This window comes from Acipenser ruthenus, chromosome 20 (assembly GCF_902713425.1).
Source record: "Acipenser ruthenus chromosome 20, fAciRut3.2 maternal haplotype, whole genome shotgun sequence".
In the NCBI taxonomy this organism is placed as follows: Eukaryota; Metazoa; Chordata; class Actinopteri; order Acipenseriformes; family Acipenseridae; genus Acipenser; species Acipenser ruthenus.
Genome location: NC_081208.1, coordinates 25,384,122 through 25,406,079, shown reverse-complemented (window position 1 = coordinate 25,406,079; position 21,958 = coordinate 25,384,122). Strand labels below are relative to the sequence as shown.

Sequence of the window (21,958 nt, the reverse complement as noted above, 5' to 3'; positions counted from 1 at the left end):
GTACAGGATTAAATGCAGTAAAATAGGGGGCAGATAAGAGCAAAATAAAGCACATTTAAATGAAGGGTGATAGTGTCCCAGGATACAAACAGAGGAGTTCTTAAAACATACAAAACAAAAACAAAAATAAATAAGTAACCCATAAAGTAAAGCTTTTTTTTCTTTCTTTCTTTTTTATTCTAAGTTTTAGTATGGAATTAACCTTATCCTGTTCCAATAGGACATTGTTGATAAAGGATATAGGATATATTTAATGTCGATGCAGCACCTAGTTTTTCAGTTAAACCCTTTTCTATTAACGATGTGGGGCTGGGGGAATTGAAGACTTTTTAAAATAAACTCAGTGCCAACCTGAGCGTTTCTTATCTCAGGAACGCAACAAAATGTGCCAGTACTGTGTGGGCAAGCCAGGAATAGCTGGCAGCAATTGAGAAATGTGTGTGTGTGTTCACAAGGTTACAGACTGAGGGGTGCACAAGCATCAATTAAAATAAGGCTACAAAATGTAAACAGAACTTAATAATAAAAAAAAGAAATGTACTAAATGTTCAACTGAAAATGTACTGTTTTATTAGGCTCGAGTTAATTTACATATTTACAAGTTTTAACTCGTGATTTAGTTAACCATTTTTTGTCCATTTTTTTTTTTTTTTTTTAACTCACAATACTTTTCTAGATTTCTGTCCTTGCTGACAATTCCAGCACTGCTGTTTAGTTGATGACCAGCTTCAAAATAGGAATTGGAACACATATAGTATTTACTGTAATAAGGTTTAAGAATGTAGCTTGCTTTGAAGAATTCCCTTACTCACTGAACACACCTGTCATTCCATTCAAATCATGTGACAATGTGATACTGTATCTCTGCTTGCCCACCCGCAGGTATAATTCTCGCTCTCCGTGATTTAATGCTCTATACACACAGTATGGACGCTCGTATCATTGAAATGTAAAATGTGCCATAACGTTGTCAAGACCACTTGGAGAATGTGGACATCTAGTAATATCTACTACTATTAAAATTATTCTCAATGATTAATTCTCAATGCTCCATATGCTGCATTTTATAAATGTATAATTCTCAAAACATTAAACGGACTTGCAGCTGAAATGACTAAATAATAACTTTGCCTCTACTTTCCTATTATTATTTTCACGTTAATAATGTATTTTTTTTAACTCAATCGTGCTGAATTTAGAAATATTAAAATGTAGACTTTTACTGTTTTTGCTTACTCAGAGTTGTTGCTCAATGTTCGACCCCATGTTCTTAACTTTAAAATGAAAAGGTAACTGGTAGGTTCTCCTCATCTTCAGTGCCACCTCTTCGTTTTCGTGTAGTTACCGTACTGTAGCTCTGTTTTAACGGTAGTAGTTGACGACAGACATGTTTCCACACGGTCATAATTCGTCGAGAACCAGCCGGAAAGTCTTGTTGGGTAAGGTGAAAATTATGCATCAATTTAAAGGGCAAAGGGGACTTTTAATGTATTGAAACGATATTTTCAAAGAGGCGACTCCGATTGTCACCTAATAGTTATAGCGGTGTTTTTCTAAATAGCAGCAAACCATGCAAAGAACAGTTTTTGTATGTCAATTTAAACATAGTTTGCTGTAAGCTTGCTTAATACGGGGCGAGCGTTAGTTTTTACACCTGACTGTGTGTTATCCAGACAGGTAGCAGTTTACTTGCAACAGTAAAATACTTCATTGCAACAGGTATCTCTATTTTTTTTTTCATTTGTTATAGAGTGGAATGAAATACAGTACAGGTAGTTTGCTTCCTCTTGCTTCTTCGAGTGTACACATATCAACAGTAACTTAACTAAGTACGATAATACCAGCGGTAATATAGTTGTACCCTTCCCCCATAAAAAAATGAATGAAATAATCTGTTAAGTATTCTTCCATACCCCCCTCCAAAAAAAAAAAAAAAAGTTGGAGCCTTAGGTATGTTTGAGAAGAAATTGTTCTCTGTTCTGTGTCTTCATTCAAGGACTGGGTGCAGGGCTAGTGCAATTTTCAAACCCTGTTCATACAAAAGCCTGTTTTATTTTTAATACATGCACATTTGACTCAAAACTGAATACATCAAACCCAGAAAGTAAGAAATAAAAATGTCATACAAAAACATTTAAAACTCCACAACAATAACCTTAATTAAAGAATATACAAATGGTTTATTATGAATACTTTAAACAAAAAAAATGCTTGAAAATGAATGTTATCTGGACCACCTACTGTAATGTACAGGACCCGGTGCAATATAACAAGTAAAGCGATTATGTGTATATTGTGTTGCCATTTCATAAATTCAGGAGATTTATCCCTCACGGCAAAAGTTGCACACTTTGGATGTACAGATTTAACAGAAAGAATTTACCATTAGACATGTTCTGCTAGTAAATTGTGCAAGAACTACAATACATTTTTGTAGTACAGAGTGAAATTATGCGAATGATAATCTCCAGCATTTGCATGAGCAGAGTGTCTGTAATATAGGACTCTGCCTCCATCCTCCAGGGTTCTCTTAATTAGAGCCTAATGGTTTTATTTTATTTTTTATTTTTAAGGTTTTCTGGCAAGTTTCAGGGTTTTCTGCTGATGATGTGTGCAGTAAACACCAGCGGGGCTTGTTTTATAGAGCAGGTGTGATTGTCTCAGAGAGACTGACCCACGCCGGCACCCTGGTGATTTATCAATGCTATGGTGAGGTAGGATTTCACCTGTGAGTTGCAGTAATGCTGTGATTAGATCCCTGGAGTTTCTGGAGCTCCCATACCTGCAGCCTCCCATAGATATACAAAATGTCTGCCATATACAGTATAGCACACTGTTATGTCTCTCTCACCACTGATTCATTTGTAATACAAAATTATGTATTATCCTAATGTGTTCTGTATTTCCCTGCATCTCTCTGTTGCAAATCAGTTTCAATGGGAAATACAGCAGTTCTGACAGAACTTTATAGGGCTGGTGCTTGGCAGGTGCATCCATATCCAGGAGTGCACAAATTACATAGATTTCAAGAGAAACAGTTTCTATGGTAACTGTTTGGGACATGCAGGGGAACACTGAGGAAAACAATAAGGTACATTGCGTGGTACAGAGTGGTTCAATTTTGTCATTGAGGCAAAAATGTACTGACAGGTACACCCCTGTCTCTTGTGTCAATTTCACTCGTCTACTAAAATGACATTTGAACCATGGGAGTGATTTGAGTTCCGACTGTAAAAGCTAGTGGCGTAGCATTAAATTAATCAATAGACAATCTTGCAAATATAAGAAAAGGGATTTTAAAGCTTTGGTTAATACTCCTTTAAATAAATCTAGAAATAAATTGGTTATTTTTGTTCTTTTAGGGTACAAATAGCAAATGTTTCAAGGACAGAAACCAGCCAGTTGACTGAAGACACAGTGTGTACCCTGGCACTGTCTAAAATGCTTTCATGCTTCATAGTACAGACTGTACATTTTTCTGCGACCCTCCGTGCTCCTCCTCTCAGACTGAGACACTGCAGGCGATGGCAGGGCGTTGTGATGAGTCAGCTGGGCAGCAATGCCAGGAGATCATGCCTTCACACAGGGGTGCAGTCCTGGGGGGAACAGATAGCCCCTGTCTTCACCAGAGCAGCAGGATTCGGGGACAAGCTTGCGATCGTGGATGGTAATGGGAGGCATAGCTACCGGGACCTGTACAAGAGCAGCTTAGGTCTGGCTAGGCAGATTCTGAAGGTGCTGAGCTGTGGGAGCGGAGATCTCCAAGGAGAACGCATTTCGTTTTTGTGTCCGAACGATGCCTCCTATGTTGTGGCGCAGTGGGCGTCTTGGATGTGTGGGGGGATCGCAGTACCCCTCTACAGGAAGCACCCTGCCTCCGAGCTGGAGTACGTCATCCAGGATTCGCAGAGCGCCCTGGTTATTGAAAACAGTGCCTGCTCCAGCACACTGGGGCCCCTGGCTGATAAACTAGGAGTCCCTTGCCTGCAGCTCCCTTCCACCCTGGGCAGTTTAAAAGCAGAGCAGGGGGACAGGGAGCCAAGTCCAACCATCACAGAGTGGAAAGGGCGACCAGCCATGATAGTCTACACCAGTGGGACCACAGGGAGACCTAAAGGGGTCCTGACCACTCACAACAACATCCAGGCTATGGTAAGCAGGCTAGATAATACAGTATGTTATCTATATGTATAACACATGTAGATTTTATTGATTCTACAAATTATCTATACCGCATTCACATTTACTGGAAAGTTTGAAGCATCATGTACAGGCAGGAAGTCGTTTCGTTGATTGTAATAAAAACAAGAGAAACAAACAAAAAGTGGATACAAATATTTGGGACGGTGTTTAAATGATGATTTACCGGCACTGATTTATTATTATTATTATTATTATTATTATTATTATTATTATTATTAGTAGTAGTAGTAGTAGTAGTAGTAGTAGTAGTAGTAGTAGTAGTAGTAGTAGTAGTAGTAGTAGTAGTAGTAGTAGTCGTCGTAGTAGTAGTAGTACATTCTTGTTGTATTGCTGCCCCTGTAGATTCAGTGCCTGGTATCAGAGTGGGCCTGGACTCGCAAGGATGTCATCCTCCACACACTGCCCCTGCACCACGTCCACGGAATCGTCAACAAGCTGCTCTGCCCGCTCTGGGTGGGCGCCACCTGCCTCATGCTGCCCGACTTCCAGCCAGACAAGGTAGGTGGGCGGACAAGCAGGCTCCTTACTGCGCTCTCTCTAACTCGGCAGCGTATCTCAAGCACCCAGGAAGGTCACATGACAGACTGAAACATCTGTTTTGCACTATGTTTATAAATACATTTTCTTCACCAATAGCTTTGAAAGGTATCAAATTAATAGAAATTAAGGAAGTGTGTCTTTCATATAGGAAAATGATGAGAGCTTTAACTTCTTTAACAAGCAGGACCCTGAATTTATTGTATACAATAATATCATAAAGCTCTATAAGCAGGCAGGGGCACTTGGTCAGTCTAACAGCTTGATGTTTGAAACTATAAGGATCTGGGTGGCAGTGTTTGTGTAGCGATAGATGTTTAACCTTATCAGTGATTTGTCAATGGTCTGCGCTAATTGTGTCTGCACTCCAAACCGGCAGGACCACAAACATCAATAAACCCATCCCCTGTTTGACAGCGTAGCTCTTTCTAAAGCACACGACAGAGCTATTCAGGTCAGACGCCAGGCAGCAGTGCAAGTTAGATCGCTGAGACAGCCTTCGAGTTCACTTTCCCTTTGTCACACTAAGTGTTTGAGTCCCTTTGATGGATGGCTCTGTGTTGCTGTGTATCTGCCTGTGCCGAGGTGCTCAAATGGGGTAGTATCGAATCAATCGATGGGCTGACATTGAGGAATGAGGGTTTAGGATTTGAGGAGGAAGGGGATTGGAGGGGGGGGGGATACTACAGAATGTGCACTCTGGGTGATTGACAGGTGAGGGCTGTGAAGGACATTGGTCCATGGTTGTTTGCTCAGAAAGAATCAATAGGGAACAGTTTGCTATAAGGTTATTGTATGTTCCAATGGTAAAACTTCACTTCTTCTTTAAGTATTGTCTCATGAGTTAAAGCTTCATGAAGAGGACCTATGCATCTAAAAAGAAAAAATGGAGACTGGAGCAGGACTCATTTTGAGGTCTCCCAGGTTAGATTGGTCCTCTACAGAATACATTTTGCCATTGTCTCTTAGTACACCCAAGGGAAAACACCTCAGTGGTTTAGTAAACACATAGAACAAAATACCAGATGATAAGTGAGGCTTGTTTTGTGTGTTTTTTTACTTTCCTTTGCAGGGCAACAGATAACACTCCCATTGCATGGCCATTTCAGGCTTTACCATGAGCTTAATTAGTCACCTATGCCTCTAGCATTTGTCTAATATAGCCTATAGCAAAGCCTGAAGTGTCTTTCACTTACTATGTCCAAGTGTATCCAGAGGGCACTGTGACTCTCTTTCTGTTTCCAGTTTAGTAGGACAGTGATTGATTGTGGTTCAAAACCCCAATACCACTAGAGGGCCAATGCAATGAAAAAAATTAAACAGTTAAAGCATTACTTTACTTTCTATGTTATTCTCTACATATTAACACACTTGTCTACAAAGCATTCACTGCATGGCTTGCTCAAACTGATCCCCTATGGAATAATAAATACTCCATATTATTATGGCCAGTAAAAATAAAGTAAAATGCAATGTTGTACTGGCTCTAATAAATAAAATGGAAAGCTGTAGAAGATGTAATTTCGCTGGGCTAGTCTAAAATATGAAGCTCTCTTTGGAAGTGTCAGAGCTGAAGCACACAGCATGTGGCATTGCTAGAGTTCATTAGTTTCATTTGTGCCTAGTTTGAATGTTGAGTTAACCCACCCTCTGGGAAGTGTTTCTAAGAGTCAGACAGACTGAGCACCAGCCCCACAGCGAAATGAATAGTGCATTTTTAGGACAGGTCTGTTCACATTGTGCACAGTTTGTCCACTACACGAAATGTTACAGCAGCACTTCCAAACCTGGCTCCCAGAGAGCTGAGATAGGATTGTGGATTATAAGGATGGGGTTGGAGTAAAGGCCTAAAATGGGGGATCTCTCTCGCTCTCTCTCTCTCTATATATATATATGAGAAAAGAACTGGGTGTGAGCTAGTAGGATTAAAGGACTAGAAGGAGAGAGAATGGGGAGAGGGGGCGGAAGGGAAATGCATGCTTCCCAAGGGGATGGAGGGAAGGAGAATCTGCCGTTCACCTTCAATTAATTCATGCTTTTTTCCCTCTTTGCGCAGCCCTGTGCACTGAGCCATGCAGCGGGGGTGGGAGGAGGAGGAGGGGGGGGGGAGGGCTGTCAGGAACACTTAGAGAATACATTTGTCAAAAAATAAATAAATAAAAAGTGACTTAGGGCTGACCTGAGTACAGCATTTCATTTTATTTTCTAACGTCTTATACAGTGAGAATCAGAGTGACCTTTAGCTCTGACCAGTGTTTCACTTGGTTTAAAAAGATCACTGTTAATATGAAGAACATTTTCTAGAATTGCGTTTATACAGCAAAGTGGGAAAAAAAAACTTTTGCTTACCAAAACGACTTTACAAACCTGAGTCAGCAAACCTTCATGTGTTTTAAAATCCATTTTCTTATCTGTTATTAACATTATCTCCCGGTCAGCCCTTTCTGTTGTTAAAGATGTTTAGCTTCATTGCTTGTATTTTACATTTTAGTTTAGAATACCACAGTATCTTAAAGGTGAAAAGTTACAGATGAAAAGTTGCTGCTGCTCCCTGTTACGTAATCACTGCATGTCTGCTGCACTGGTACCATGCTTTAGCAGTTTTACCGATGGAGATGCACTGCTGAATCTGACCTCCAGCCTCTCTGTGTTCCTCAGGTGTGGGAGCAGCTCCTGGCCTCTGGCTCCTCCGCAGCTCCTCGTGCCAACGTCTTCATGGCCGTGCCCACAATCTACTCCAAGTTGATCCAGTACTACGAGTGTCACTTCACTCAGCCCCATGTACAGGACTTTGTGAGGGCCATCTGCCAAGAGAGAATCAGGTACAAACTGTATGAAAGTTCACAAAAATAGCAAACACAAGAACAGCTGAAAATAATACATTTTTGAACCAGCGTCTTTAATTAATGGAATACTGGAAACAGACAACAGAATGGGGCCCAATATCTCAATGCTCACCACAGTTTTGTCAGACTGCCCCCAATGTTATGAGCGTGTCCATGTCCTGGCCCTCGCCCTGCTCTGTCTGTCTGTCTGACTGTCTCTGTTCTGTGTGCCTCAGGCTCATGGTGTCGGGTTCCTCCGCCCTGCCCCAGCCTGTCCTGGAGAAGTGGGCACAGATCACGGGTCACACCCTGCTGGAGAGATATGGCATGACAGAAATCGGTATGGCACTGTCCAACCCACTCAGGGGACCCCGAGTACCAGGTACAGTACCTGCCTTTCTGTGTGTCAGTTTGCCTATCTGTATGTGTCTTATGGGGTCAGGTATACCAGACACACTCCTCTATGCAATGTCCATATGTCCCTTTTCTATGTATATTCCTTTAGAAATGTTTACTGCAGTGTACCAATGGCTAGCCCTGTGGCAGCAATCTGCCCTCCCCAGTTTGGCAGCTCTTCTTTGGGGTCCCGGCAGAGCAGCGTAGTGTGAAAGTCCCTGAATAATTTATGAGCTGCAGTGCTATCGTTCACTGGCAGGGCTGCTGCTGCTTTAATTGGGGGTTGAGATGGGCGCGCTGATGAAGCCTTGTTAATGGTCCTCTGAGCAGTCAGGGGACTCATTTGTGTTTCTGACAGGCCTGTCGCCAGAGGCCCTGCTGCATTCCATTACTTTCCGTCCTTTCTGTAAGAGACTCGGTCAAACCACAAGCCCACTTCAAACAGTCCTAACCTAGGATTTATAAAAATACATCATCATAATCTCACTTGCTATAACAGCATGTTCAGTCCCATGTTCATGTTGTTATTGTAAGACAATACATCCTGTATTTGTTTTGCTGTTGATCACTGTGCTCACTTTATTTTTTTGACTCAAGTGAAATCCATTTATTCATACCACTGCACTCTATTAAGTACATTTCTCAGCTGCGTGTGTGATGGAACATCTCTATGTATTTATAATGTTCAGGGTCGGTGGGCGTCCCTTTGCCTGGAGTTGAAGTGTGCATCACCATGGAGAATCCCAGGAAAGACGGCACCTCCTATACTGTCATCGCTGAGGGAAACAACAAGGAGACCCGGGTAAGCTAGATGTACCATACCCAACCTTTGAGAACCCCTAAAATAGAAATAAATCTAAATCTTTCAGCTGAACGGACTTCACCTTTAAATATACACCACATGTAGTTGCCCAAAAAAGTGAATTTCAATATAATGTCATGGTAAAAACCATAAATGTGTTCCTCCCCTTTAATGTTAAGTAGATACGGATGGTTTTGTGGGTTGCAGGTGAGCCCTGGCCTGGCGGAGAAAGAGGGAGAGCTGCTGGTGAGGGGGCCCTCTGTCTTCCAGGAGTATTGGAACAGACCGAAGGAAACCAGAGATGCCTTCACTGAAGATGGCTGGTTTAAAACAGGTATTGCTCACAACAATGACACGCCATTACACAGCAATTCACTTCATCCACATCTCTTTCACAAAGTTACACTGCATTTAGAATCAGGGTGTATGGAGAGGTGCAGGATCTAATTTGACTCTGCAGGGAGGCAGTGGGGGAGGGAGAGATGGGGAAAGGGGCAGTGTGTGTTTAATTAGCTTACAGGGGCGGGGGGCCTGTACTCTGCTTGTTGCTGTCACACGCCATTAGCTGCACAGGCTGTGTAATGAGAGAGTGCAATCAGCTCCAGGCTCACGAGTCCCGCAGACACAGCCAGGATGAGACAACCCTTACCGCTCTCCCAGCACCACAGGCAACCCGCTTCCCAAGTCCCTCAGTTTAGTTCAGACTTTTTTTAGATCTGACTGTCAGACTGTGCAGCAGCCTGCTTGCAAATAAATCCCTTCAAATATTGAAATGTAGTTTTTCTTGAAGTATCCCCCCCCCCCCCCCCCCCCACAAGGTAAACCTGTTAATAGTCACGTGTTGTTTAAGAAGAGTGCCAGAGTGAGGATAGACGCAGGCAATTACATTCATCAGCTGTACATCAAATTCGACTGGAAACAAAAATTAAGAAGAAATTAGTTTCTGTGAGCTGGATGTACACAGAACAAAAATGAAATGTGTACAGTCTTCAGAAAAATATAATGTGCATGGGGTCCACCACTTAATGACATCAAATACCGGTTTTATTATTTATGTCTTATTGACGTAGCATCTCGCATTGATTACTCAGTTTTAGGGCTTGGTACCGGTGCAGGTAATTGAATAAAGACTTGTTGCTCTTTCAGTGTGAGTAGAATATAACTGCATTCAAATGTAAGCTTTACAGAATGGCCATCAAAATATGATGCTTACTGTATCACTATATTCAGTTCACAATGTGGTGCTCCTAATGGAACTCTTGAGGTATGGTTGAACGCATATCATACTACAAACTGCCTGTGCGCAAGAGTGGACAGCTGTAGCATTTCAGATAAAACATGGTCTAAAGGTTTGGGACTAAAAGCAAGTCCTACAGGACTGCTCAAGCTTTTAGAGGCAGTTAAAATGAAATATGTGAAAGTACAGTGCGGTCTGACTAATATAGAATAAGGAGGATGGGGAATAAACAAGCCGCCCACGTCTGGGATCTCTTGAGACAGGATTGAAAAACAAGAGGCTGGAGGAGAAGAGAGTTTTGGCACTTGTCCGCAGATCAATGATGGTTTCATTTGCGACTGCCCGTGGTTTTAATTGCGTAAGTGATCCTGCTTGGTGTAAGTGGCACTTTTATAGATAATTTGTCGCTGGGTCTCACTGCTCAGTCCGTGTATCTCCACGCTCATTTGTAAGAATTGATTTCTTTCCGCAGTCATGTCGTCGGATTGCGTGGGAATGGAGCCTGCACCCAATCAACAGCTTCCACGAAAAGTAAAAAATTGTAGCCAACAGAATAATTCCATATATATGACCCATTTTGCACTTCCATTAGCTACATAGATTTAAAATGTGCAGGAATCACATGTTATAGCAACAGCACTTGCATTTTACAAAGAGACATCTGGTACTGCACTACATTAAAGAAAGTTCCTAGTTTGTGTGCCTTGCTTTCCAGGAAGTCTGTTACTGCTTTACTACCATGGTCATTTCACATCAATAGTGTCTTCTGCATCAAAGCATGTTACTGGCTGAAAGCATGTCAGTCAGTAGAGAAGTAGGTGATTGGTTATTGAGGGGAAAGAAGCAGCCAGTGAAGGAGTGGGGACAGTGCCACCCTCCAGGTGAAAGTTCTCTAATCAGTCCTCTATATCTGGTGCATACAGTGTAGCATAGTGTAGCACTGTAATTTATACACAACCCACCAGCAAGTATTAAAAATGTACGATACTTGTTGGAGGACAAGATACATTGAAATGAACAGGATTTGCATTGTATTGTCTCCTATATCAGTTTTACAGTATTAATTTGATTATATACACACACACATATATATATATATATATATATATATATATATATATATATATATATATATATATATATATATATATATATATGTACATATAAGCCTTCTTGTCCTTGTAAGTTTGGATAATAATGCATTATAGTTGTGGTATGTGATTCCCATACAGCCCTTCTTTCATACACAGGACACCTCTGTGTGAAATATCGTTTTGGTTATCCAATCAGGGCATCTTCCGTCTCCTATTAGGTGTATTAAAATCCTTCCCCAATTACATCATTTGGCCTCATGGTGGCACTGTGCGCTATGCATTAATCTGTTAGAAGTGAGTGTAAATGAATATACATTTATGTTTTAGATGTCAACATTCAAATTCCTTTGGAAGAAAGCCTTTGTCATCGGGAGTAATTTTCAGACTGACTAAATGATTTCTGCTCGTCGACAATTCTGTGAAATGAATATCTCATTTAAACGGTTTCTTGTTATTTCAATTGATCTCTTGTGCTCCATTATCTCATCAAAGCCAGACGTGAACTTTGGCATGAAATGGAGTTGTTAGTTACCATTTGTCTGTTGTTAGACGTTGCTTCTTTCAGTACATTCAGCCAGCTAAATGATTTATCTGAAACCGCAGGGTGTCAATACTTATGGACACCACTATGTATAACCCGTGCCCCAGTAAAGTACTTAAGAGTAGATTGTGCTCATATAAATGCTTGCTTGGGACTGTACATTTAAAGTGATTGTTTGAAATAGTAAAAACTGGGAGAATCTAGTCCTGATTTTTTTATGATTGAGTGCTTCAGATTACGAGCTTCCAAATGAGTCTACACTAGCTGGGGAGAATATTAGACGAGACTCATAGCAGTTGTTTGTGTCTCTGTAGAAAGTGTTGTTTTTTTTTAAAATCTTTTCTCTGAAGTCTAGTGGGTATAGCAGTTTGTTATGGCTCCCAGCAAACTATCAAAACCTATTTAAGCACTATTTCACCGCCTTCAGCTGAACTCCCATCCAAGAGTACTGTATGCTCCTCCAAGTGGCGTATTTCACCGCAGGTGAAACAGTGCTTGTGTGAGGCAAGGTCTCAGCTGAATAGGCTGAACTCGAAAACAAATCCAGCGACAAGAGACTTTAGAATGTGCAGTACGAATCAGGGCTTGCCTTCATAATTGTAACCTTGCTATGGTGTGTCTTGCTGTATGAACTGCTGTACCTGCAGTAATTTGCATTGTTATAAACCTCACAGATCAGATCATCACGGGGTCATGCAAGTGTGGTTCTTTTGTTTAGGCTGCATTGACCTTTATTTAAATGTAGGTGAGAGAGGAAAATCAGCTGGGGATAGTTTACCTTCTCGCCCTTCAGCAACCCCTACTGGTCAGACACCTGAAGTGTATTGTCTTAACACTGCTTACGACACCCCATGGGATCTAGATAGAAACAGTATTTTACTTTCTCCGAAATACAAAATTGCATCAAAGAGAGTCACACACAAAGTCCCCTTCTTTCAATGTTTTAAATAATGGTAGTATTTAGATGCACTACCATTGAAATAAAATGGCCACGTCTTTGAGTTAGCATTGTGTGCTTTTATTTATTTATTATGTAAGGCATTGACAACGGCTGGAAATGTCAGAATTGCGCAGAAGTAAGAGTGATTAAGGATGAGCAGATCTGATTCCAGTTACAGTTAAGTTGCACCAGTTCTGTCGAGTGTGACTTTTGGCAATTTGGCAGGCAGTTACAGGAACTGCATACACAAACTAAATCTTGAAGAAAACATTTCAGCCTCTCTAATTCAATTTCATCAGATGAATTAGATATCCCATCAAAGTGTGAGAGGTTGTTATATTATTAATTACAATGACATAACTTAAGGATGACAAATAATATTAGGATTGCAATTTACCCTGGAGATACTCTTTATATGTCTTCATTGAGTGCTTTTGTTCTGCATTTTAACTGCATGTATTTTTCATTTGCGTTTTAACACCCATATATCTTAATTATAAGTTCAATTAATTCCATTAGGGTCTGTAATTCATATTAAACTTGTTTTGCTGGAAATTTCTTTTTTAGGCATAATAATACATCTCTGTTGCAAGACTGACATGAAAAACTGCTGAAGTTGAAGGGCATTACATTGGAATAAATAATGAAGTGCAGTCAGACTGCAGTTTAAGTAGACTGTAAAACTGTTTGTCTGCGCAATAGAACTCTTTGAACTGCAAGTGATGTGACAGTATGCAGGTCATTTGGGAATTGAAGGATGCAGTGTTTTTTGTCTCGGAAACAATTTCCCAATTTTCTTTTGCTTTCAATCAATTCCACTCTCCCAATCAGTGTGCACTGTAGTCATTTCAAGCTGCATAGTTATGTTAAATTTAAACTAAATGATGCACTCTTGATTCATGAGAAACCAGGCATTGTTGGTGTACCGCTTTGCTCGCATTACCTACAGTTGCCAGCACATAAGCTCCCTCCTTCCTTGAAACTGTCACTTTCTGAACTAAACAGTCATGCTCCTGCTACTTTCTGCAGTAGGAGAATGGATGCCATATGTAAGCTCAGAGTTGTCCAGTAAAGATAACCTTTTCACTGACACATTATGTTAATTTTGGACAATATCAATCATAGCTGTTACACAGCTGTATTCTGTGATTCACAATTGATTTTCATTACTGGCAGTGTTCAGTAGACATTAACTATTTCACTGCCACGTTGTTTTAACATCTGGACTTCCTAATGATGCAGACAATTTTTGCATAGGCATTTCACTTCATGTTTACAATCCATTGGCTTGGAACATGGCTTCTGTCTCACTGGCCTTTTCAGGCATGTCGCCCCTCATCTCACTCCACTACAGAGCGCTCGTTTCTGCCAAGCCACTGGATAAAAGCAGCTTGTCCCAGCTAAACAAACCCACGGAGAGGGGAGTGAAGGAAAGGGACTCGAAACAATTAGGGAATGGTCAACGTCACTTCTGTGCCAAAAGGGAGATAACAAACTATTATGCTTATCCATACAATTCACAAGCATTTGACAACCACCCCAGCTGGCCTCTGAGGAAGCTGCCCATCCCTCTATAGCAGGACACCTTTATTCATAGTCCTGTCAGTTCAGTCCATGACAGTAAAGGGCAACAAATGGAATACTAAATTCCTCACAACAAAAAATATATTTATATTGTATATATCCCCGTATTTTTATTTTAGTTAACTGTACATATAAACATACATGTTTCCAAGGAGTGTTGTACTTAAGCAAATACTACTACCACTAGGAATTCAGAATATACTGCCACACAAAGGTCCTGTGCAGGTTAAATGAAGTCAATTGAATTTACAAAGCTACACAATTTAAACGTTGTTCTGTAAGGCAATCCCCTCTTTTGGCAAGTTTATTTTAAAAAGCAACGATTAACATAAAAAAGTGTTGTTTCTTTTTAATTTTCTTGGTACAATACATACACTCAATTACCAAGTCAGGTCAGCTTTCCAGTGACACCCCCCCCCCCCCCCCATTGTCACAGCCTATCAGCAGAAGGCAGCGGACTGTGAAGAAATTCCCAATATCTAAATTTACACACTGTATCAATCTTGTTTAATAGACTGGAAAGCTTATTGCTCTGTCGCGGAGCTGTGAAAGAGGGCAGCGGTGATGAATTGCGCTCTCCCCACGACAGCCGCCCGTGATGTATAATGAAATATTTATGATTTATCCCAGCTAATAAACTGAAATGAAGTGCGTGATGTATGAGAGCAGATGGGCCGAGTATTGATGCGGTACTCTCCACTGATGCAACCGGGGGGAGAGTGAGTGTGTGAGTGGGTGGGTGAGTGTGTGGGTGGGTGGGTGGGTGGGTGGTTTATATAGCGCCTTATTATGCCAAGATACCTTAAACACCATTTATTATGCAACATACACTTCCTATTAGTAGGTTGGAAAAACAATTTACTGTATTAAATGAAAATGCATAAATGACTTTAAGCATTTAATTACACAAATAAAGGCACTACTAAAATGCACTTTATTTTTTGTAGTATTACTAAATTACTTCCAGGACTAGGTTAGGCCTTCCCATTTTTTATCCTTGCAGAAATAACATAAGGCCTGCTGGTGCGGCTGCCCTCTCAATAGAATTGCAATTGCAAGCCACTGGGTGGCACTGTGTGCTACACAAAAATACCATGACTGTTAAATGGGAAAGTTATTTCAGCCATTTTTTTCCCCCCTAATATCCAAGTTCTGTATGTTTGTGTGTAAGTTCTGGAAGAGATTTGCAGGCAAGCAGACAGAGGCTTAAAATATTGTTTTCTCGTGTATGCATTGTCCTTCTTGGTTGAATTGTTCAGTTTGGTTTGTAAGTTTCCAGTCCAGGAAGGAGCAGACATGCGCTGTGGGCGTTGCTGCCACTCGCCCTTGTGGCAGCCTGAGGTCACAATGGCTCAGTCACCACGCTTAACCCTCTATTTCATTGCCTCCACCAGGGATCATCTGTTTCTCATAGCTCATTGGTTCTCATAGATCCAGCCTGCCATGCTCCTGTCTTTTGCTCCTATTATAACATTGATATTATTACCACTAAGGAAGTGTGAATATCTATTGATTATATATGAGATTGTAGTTGCAATCTCGTTAAGAACTAGAGTGCCAATATCTGCATGTGAAATCATGGAGCGAAATATGAATTTTCCAAAAATGTAAATACAAATATTTTGAAAACAAATTGCTATGAACAATTCTTTGATTTCTTGCATTTAATTTAAAAATAAAATAAATAAGGCTGCAAATTTAAGGTAGAAGTTTTTTTTTTTACTATTTTACTTTTTAAACTAATGTTTTCCACACTAATAATTTAAATTGAAAACAAGTGTCACTGTACAGTGCATAGATATATACATTTCTTATGGGGTAAAACATCTACGTGAATGAGAGCATTTTGCATTGAGAGTGTCAATATGTTTGGGCACCCAATATATATATTTGCTGGCAATCAGAAAATAAAAATGGGCAATTTCTTTTAATTTCAATAAGAAAAAATTATTGCAGAGGGTATATACAGGTGTGCACCGTAGAATCTCAGTTGTGAAATACTAGTTGTAGCTTCTGTGAACAAGAATGGCCTTATTTTGGGTTTGTGCCACTATAAAAACATGACCCGGAGACTTAACTTGATATTTAACGCTTCCTGCACACTTTTATTATGTAAAACAAAAATAAACAAACAAAACCCTTACTAAACATAAGCAGGTCCCTGATTAACTTGCAGGACAGCTAAGCTGTTTACCTGACATACAAAACATATAAACACTTTTACACAAATGTATATAAACCAAACGTAGGTATAAGCTACACACAGTACCTTTTTTCAGTATACAACATCCAGTCTGGCTCTTCACACAGCAGCAGCCTCTAGCAGACTGACTGCTCTCCTTACATATTTTAAAATAACAAGCCAACTGCCAAAGCAATAAAACAATTAACAAATAATCCAATTAAACAATAATACAACAATTGAACAATGCACCTTCTAGGTTAGACACGTTTGAGTAATTGATTGTGTGGCCACCAGAGGTCTTTAAACTCCCAAAATGTGAAAGATTTTCTCACAGGACCTTGATGTGACTATGTTGGAAGGTGCTGTAATGACTCCGAATTGACTCCCCGTTTCAGAATGTCAATGAAAAAAAAGAAAAGAAAAATGACAGCATAACTTCCATAGCTTGCTGAGAATCTTTTATCTGTAAATATATCCCCAAATAAAAAAAGCCAAGAAATTGCTGACAGGGATGAACCACCCAACTGAGTGAAGTGGAAAAGGATATTGAAGTATTTTTTTTTTTCTATAAAAGTCTGTGTTTTACCCCAGTTTCCAAAGCTAACCAACCCTCACAGCATCATGCTATGAGAACTTTTGATTGTTTCAAATAAATTGGACACCCACATGCGAAAGAATTCTAAACCCTATCATTTTTTTTTGGAGACAATTTAAAAAATGTAGCAGTTGTGACAGAATTATGGTTGTCGAGGGTTGGTTCACTGTTATACTATGATCCAGACCTGTCTCCCCCTGCCTGCTGCAGGGGACACTGCAGTCTACAAGAATGGTGTTTACTGGATCATGGGGCGCACCTCTGTGGACATCATAAAGAGTGGGGGCTACAAAATCAGCGCACTGGAGGTAGAGAGATACCTACTGGCGCACCCTCATATTTCAGGTAATTACCAACAAAAAACACTAAAGTAACCTAAAGAATCCTGATGTTATAATTTCAAATGAAAGTGAATGAAATGCTGTGTTCCTGTGTGGGTGCTTTCGCCGTGGTGATAACGTGGCGTGGTGTTCCCTCAGACGTGGCAGTGATTGGGGCCCCCGACGCGACCTGGGGTCAGCGAGTGACAGCTGTGGTGGAGCTGAGGCAGGGAAGGAGCCTGTCACTACAGGAGCTGAAGACCTGGGCCCGGTAGGAGAATTCCAGCATAACATTTGCTCTTAATTGTACTGTAATTCTTGATGTGTATTTTTTTTGTATACAACTGTAAATTTCCCTGGGTAACGGCTAAGAAAATAATAATAATAATAATAATAATAATAATAATAATAATAATAATAATAACAGGTCACCCGTGCTTGTGTTTGTGTATTGAATGAGACTTGTCTGGCCCCAGGGTGTGAAGTTAGAACTCTGTGAAGAATTCTGCATTCATATTCCAGAGTTCTCCTCCTCCCCCTCTCTGTCTCCCAGGCATTGTGCTTCAGTGTCTGCCTGCGCTGCACTTGCTGCTGTTTTAAATGTCACTTGTGTTTGTTTTGCCCCCGACACAAGCACTGGCAGGAGACACATGTCCCCTTTCAGTGGGATGTCTGTGGGGCCCATCGCCTCAGATCTGTCTCCTGGCCGACAGCAGGCAGCCTGCGCACTGGCACTCCATATGGCAGGGTGGCGCAGGGCAGCGGAGGACGGCACTGGCCCTGGCTTGTCTAGCATGGTGGATTAGCATCCATGCCAGCGACCTGCTTGTCAGAGGCAGGCAGCACCACAGGATAGACAGAGAAGAGGGATGAGCAAGTTCCTTGATGCTCACTCCTCAGTGTATTCTCTGTGGCTGTCACCTTGCATTTCTGTCAGCGCAGCCATCTTGCTTGATAAAAGAAGACGGAGGGGTAAAAATGTTTACAGAGAGAACGAGCAAGCAGGTTGAATCCTGTTTCTCCAGGACTACAAATCCCATAACGCACTGCATTGTGGTTTGGCCCAATTTTGTGATGTCATTGTTGCAGGTCCCCAAACATGCTGCTTCATCATTCTGTCCAATTTCAGGGGAATAAAGGTCATTATAAGGTGGCAAAACTTAAGAGTTTTGAGTTCCTACGTTTTGATTTGTTGCTTATGCGTTTAAACTTTGTCAAAAATATGCATGTCAAATATGTTAGCCTCACAGTTTGCATGTTTACAATAAAAAAGTATATAGTATATAGGCTATTTTATTATATATTTAATATTTATTAAGATATTTTTCCATATACAAAAAAAAACTTATAAATGTTGCTGGGCATGGCATGATGGCTTTTGTGAAGAGTTACAATCCAAATAGAATAATGGTCCAAAATAAATAAAGGTTAACATTCTAAAAAGGGTTATTGCAGAAGTTAGAACATCTAGGAAATTAAACAGAATTGAACACCCCTAGTCTGCTTGACTTTTTATTAAAGATGCCATCGCAACATGAATATTCCATCTTCCACGAGGGAGTTTTCAATGAAACACTCGTCATGCTGTTTTGTTGAGTTTGAAGTGCTTCCCTAAACTACCTCTTTTTTTCAAAAGGAAGCCGCTCTCCTGGTTTCTAATTCCCGCGTCTTGCTTGTGTTTTTTCAGGGAGCACATGACGTCCTACACCATCCCGACAGGGCTCATCCTTGTGGAGGGGATGCCAAGGAACCAAATGGGCAAAGTCAACAAGAAGGAACTGCTCAAACGCTTCTACCCTGGCTAGTGCCAGCGCATCTGCTGCTGAGGTCACTTCCTGCAGGGATCCTGACATTCAAAATAAGTGTGGGAAGGAGACCAACAGCTCCATCTAGTGGTTACTGCTGTTCAGAGGGTCAATTACCGCTTATTAAACCAGTGTGACAAGGTCAGACCCAGTGTCGTAATCATCCCACCACGTTGAACCGAAAAGAAAATTCAAAGCTCAAACCCAAAACATTGGAGACTGACATTAGAATGAACTAGTAGACATTTCAGAAATTCAACTGCAGTTATATACTTGATTTATTATTTGTTTATTTAGCAGACACCTTTATCCAAGGCGACTTACAGAGACTAGAGTGTGTGAACTATGCATCAGCTGCAGAGTCACTTACAATTACGTCTCACCCACAAGACGGAGCACAAGGAGGTTAAGTGACTTGCTCAGGGTCACACAAGGAGTCAGTGGCTGAGGTGGGATTTGAACTGGGGACCTCCTGGTTACAACCCCTTTTCTTTAACCACTGGACCACACAGCCACCTTTATATCAAATCAAATCATATCAAGTTTCTAGTGTACCTCAAGTCCTGTAATGCCTCAGGGAAGGATGCAGCCCATAATAGTGACTGTTGCTGTTATACCATGTACCACTGGCAGGGTAAAAAGGTCACACTTAGCCATGCATCTGAAATGACCAGGTGCCAGATATTTGAGCATTCAGGCCTCTGCTAAATCTACACTGCTGATTGCACTAAATACAGTATGATTAAGTCTCACCTGTAGGTTCATGCAGCTGTAGAGGTGGAACTGTTGGAGCCTGACAGCACCAGCTGAATAGGCCTGATTTGAGGGACTTTTTGGATCTGTGGTGTGAGTTTTGGAAAAAATAAACAAAGAAAAATCAAAGCTCATGATGAAAGACTTGTTTATAAAACAATCTAATAAACTCCCTGAGGGTGGTAGGAATGTATTGTTTTACAAGGTTTTATTAAGTGACACAATGCTGATTGTGGATTTGACGGAATGATATTTATCTGTTGCCCCCCAAGACTACCCGTTAGACAGATCTAACAGAAACATTTATAATAAAGTGTATTTAAAACATGGGTGGCCTGAAAATGAATGTGCATACAGTAGTGCTTGTAACCAGCTTTTAATTTCTGCTTTGCAAATACATCCTGTTGCCCTCTGTCTGCAGTCAAGAAAAGGTGAGCTTAATTAGGAGGCTTAAGTGGGATGTGATAATAAAACGAGGATGCACATCATTATTTCTGATGTTTTAGACTATGTAGGCTGTTCTACAGAATGAACCCAGTTTAAACATTTTAAACACTCTTCCAGGATCCTGTGTGCTGGAATGTACACGGTAGCTGACCCTTTGTTTTGTGAAGTGTAATTACACAGCTGTGTGGGTGGGATCTTGTTGAAAAAAGCAGCTGATTTCCTGTGCCAGGGCTGCAGGTGAATATTAATAAGCTGCAGGAAGCTCTTTGCTTCAATTACCTCCCATAAACAGCCCAGCGAGGGCAAGGGGAGGGACAGACTGTTTCTGCACTGCTAATGCAGTGTTTACTTTCTCTTATAAGGCACCTATGTTCAAGCTGGAATTAACAGGCTGTGGGAGTTGGTGCGGGTGTCTGTTAACACCAGAAATGAAATGTGTTTATTTTTTAGCTTTGTCTCTCTACAGATCTGGAAGTTGGTTGATACATACGCAACATGTTCGTTTTTTGTCCTTCTTAAGCTTGTTCTCATGCAGTCAGATTCTGGGATTATTGTTTGATGAATAAGCAACATGTCTGATTTGCCTTCTCAAGACTTGTATGTGAATTTGTGAACCATGTGCCCCAATGCAGTCAGATTAAGGGATTATTGTAAGAGTTTACAACATTTTTAAAAAGTGCTGAGAATGTGGAGTTCAAAGGTTCATGACATGTGTTGCAAGTAGCTTAAGAATTCCAGGGTGGGACAAAAGCTAGACTAGCTGATGCTGAAAACATGCCCAATAAAGTTTTTCTTTTTTTTTTGATGATCCCAGTGTTAGGTTGTAGCAATGAAAAATGACTTCTGGGTCTGTGGAAGAATTCCAATTACATTTTTTTTTTTATGTACAGTATATACCTTATACTGTAAATACACTGTTTTTTAAAACCTGATATGGGGTCAAAGTGGTAACCAACAATTTTAATTGGTTTCTTTGATTTTGAAACCACTAACAATAGGTGTTTCACTGTTACTAAACATTTTGCAACACAATAAATGTGTAGAGAGAGAGAGAGAGACAAACCGGGGTGAGCTTGCCACATTCAGGACCTTCTTCATGTGTCTTCTGGTGTAAATAGCTTTACAAGCACAGGTAGGGTTTTTAACAGGGCAGGTATGTACATTTATTTTAAACACAAAACAGAAAGCCTAACTCCTTCCAGGAGGACTAAACTAAACCTTTTAATTCTAACTATAACCGGACAGCTCAACTGTTTACCGGTACCCAAAACACCTACTTATTCAAGTATTACAATACCTTTCAGGTCTGTCGCCCACAGGCTTCCTTCAGGTCTTAGCCTTAATGCAGACCCAGACCAAACATTTTGCCCTGCTTTAATACACCTGCCTCAATTACTAGTAGGTGTTGTTAATTACATTAATAAAACAACCAATTATATTGTGCAAAACAGCCACAAAACCCAAATTTTCACATGTTTTTGGCAGGGACAAGAATTAACCCCATCCCTGCCAACCATCACCAAAATTCATAACACCACATTATTTACAGACAGAGCTCTTGCTCTGCCACAATATATATATATATATATAATATATATATTTTTTTTTAGCTCAAAGAGCCAGCTGCCCTATATATATGTATGTATTTGCTCTTATTAGGACTAAAGTCATTGTACTTTGTATCTTGATCTTAA

At 40.5% G+C, this 21,958-nt stretch overlaps 1 protein-coding gene across 4 annotated transcripts; it reads left to right on the top strand.

Moving 5' to 3' along the window:
• Positions 1 to 1,306: 1,306 nt before the first annotated feature.
• Positions 1,307 to 19,946, top strand: acsf3 (acyl-CoA synthetase family member 3). Of its 4 annotated transcripts, none has more exons than XM_034041668.3 (10): positions 1,307 to 1,439; positions 3,363 to 4,152; positions 4,546 to 4,701; positions 7,399 to 7,562; positions 7,802 to 7,947; positions 8,651 to 8,763; positions 8,971 to 9,097; positions 17,125 to 17,284; positions 17,419 to 17,530; positions 18,947 to 19,946. In XM_034041668.3, the coding sequence occupies exons 2-10, from the start codon at positions 3,442 to 3,444 to the stop codon at positions 19,199 to 19,201; spliced, it is 1,944 nt and encodes a 647-aa protein (XP_033897559.3). In that variant the 5' UTR covers positions 1,307 to 1,439; positions 3,363 to 3,441; the 3' UTR covers positions 19,202 to 19,946. The 4 variants fall into 4 exon arrangements, with proteins under 4 accessions (XP_033897559.3, XP_033897562.3, XP_033897561.3 ...); XM_034041671.3 differs by having other exon boundaries at positions 17,162 to 17,284; positions 18,947 to 19,216; XM_034041670.3 differs by having other exon boundaries at positions 1,308 to 1,439; positions 17,150 to 17,284; positions 18,947 to 19,216.
• The last annotated feature ends 2,012 nt before the right edge of the window (positions 19,947 to 21,958 follow it).

What these genes read in the sequence shown, in the direction of transcription:
- acsf3 (XM_034041668.3), top strand. Translation starts at nt 3,442, where the DNA reads ATGCTTTCATGCTTCATAGTACAGACTGTACATTTTTCTGCGACCCTC. An exon ending in ATCTGCCAAGAGAGAATCAG is followed by an intron (nt 7,563 to 7,801) that starts GTACAAACTGTA and finishes TGTGTGCCTCAG; the next exon opens with GCTCATGGTGTCGGGTTCCT. An exon ending in GAAACAACAAGGAGACCCGG is followed by an intron (nt 8,764 to 8,970) that starts GTAAGCTAGATG and finishes TGTGGGTTGCAG; the next exon opens with GTGAGCCCTGGCCTGGCGGA.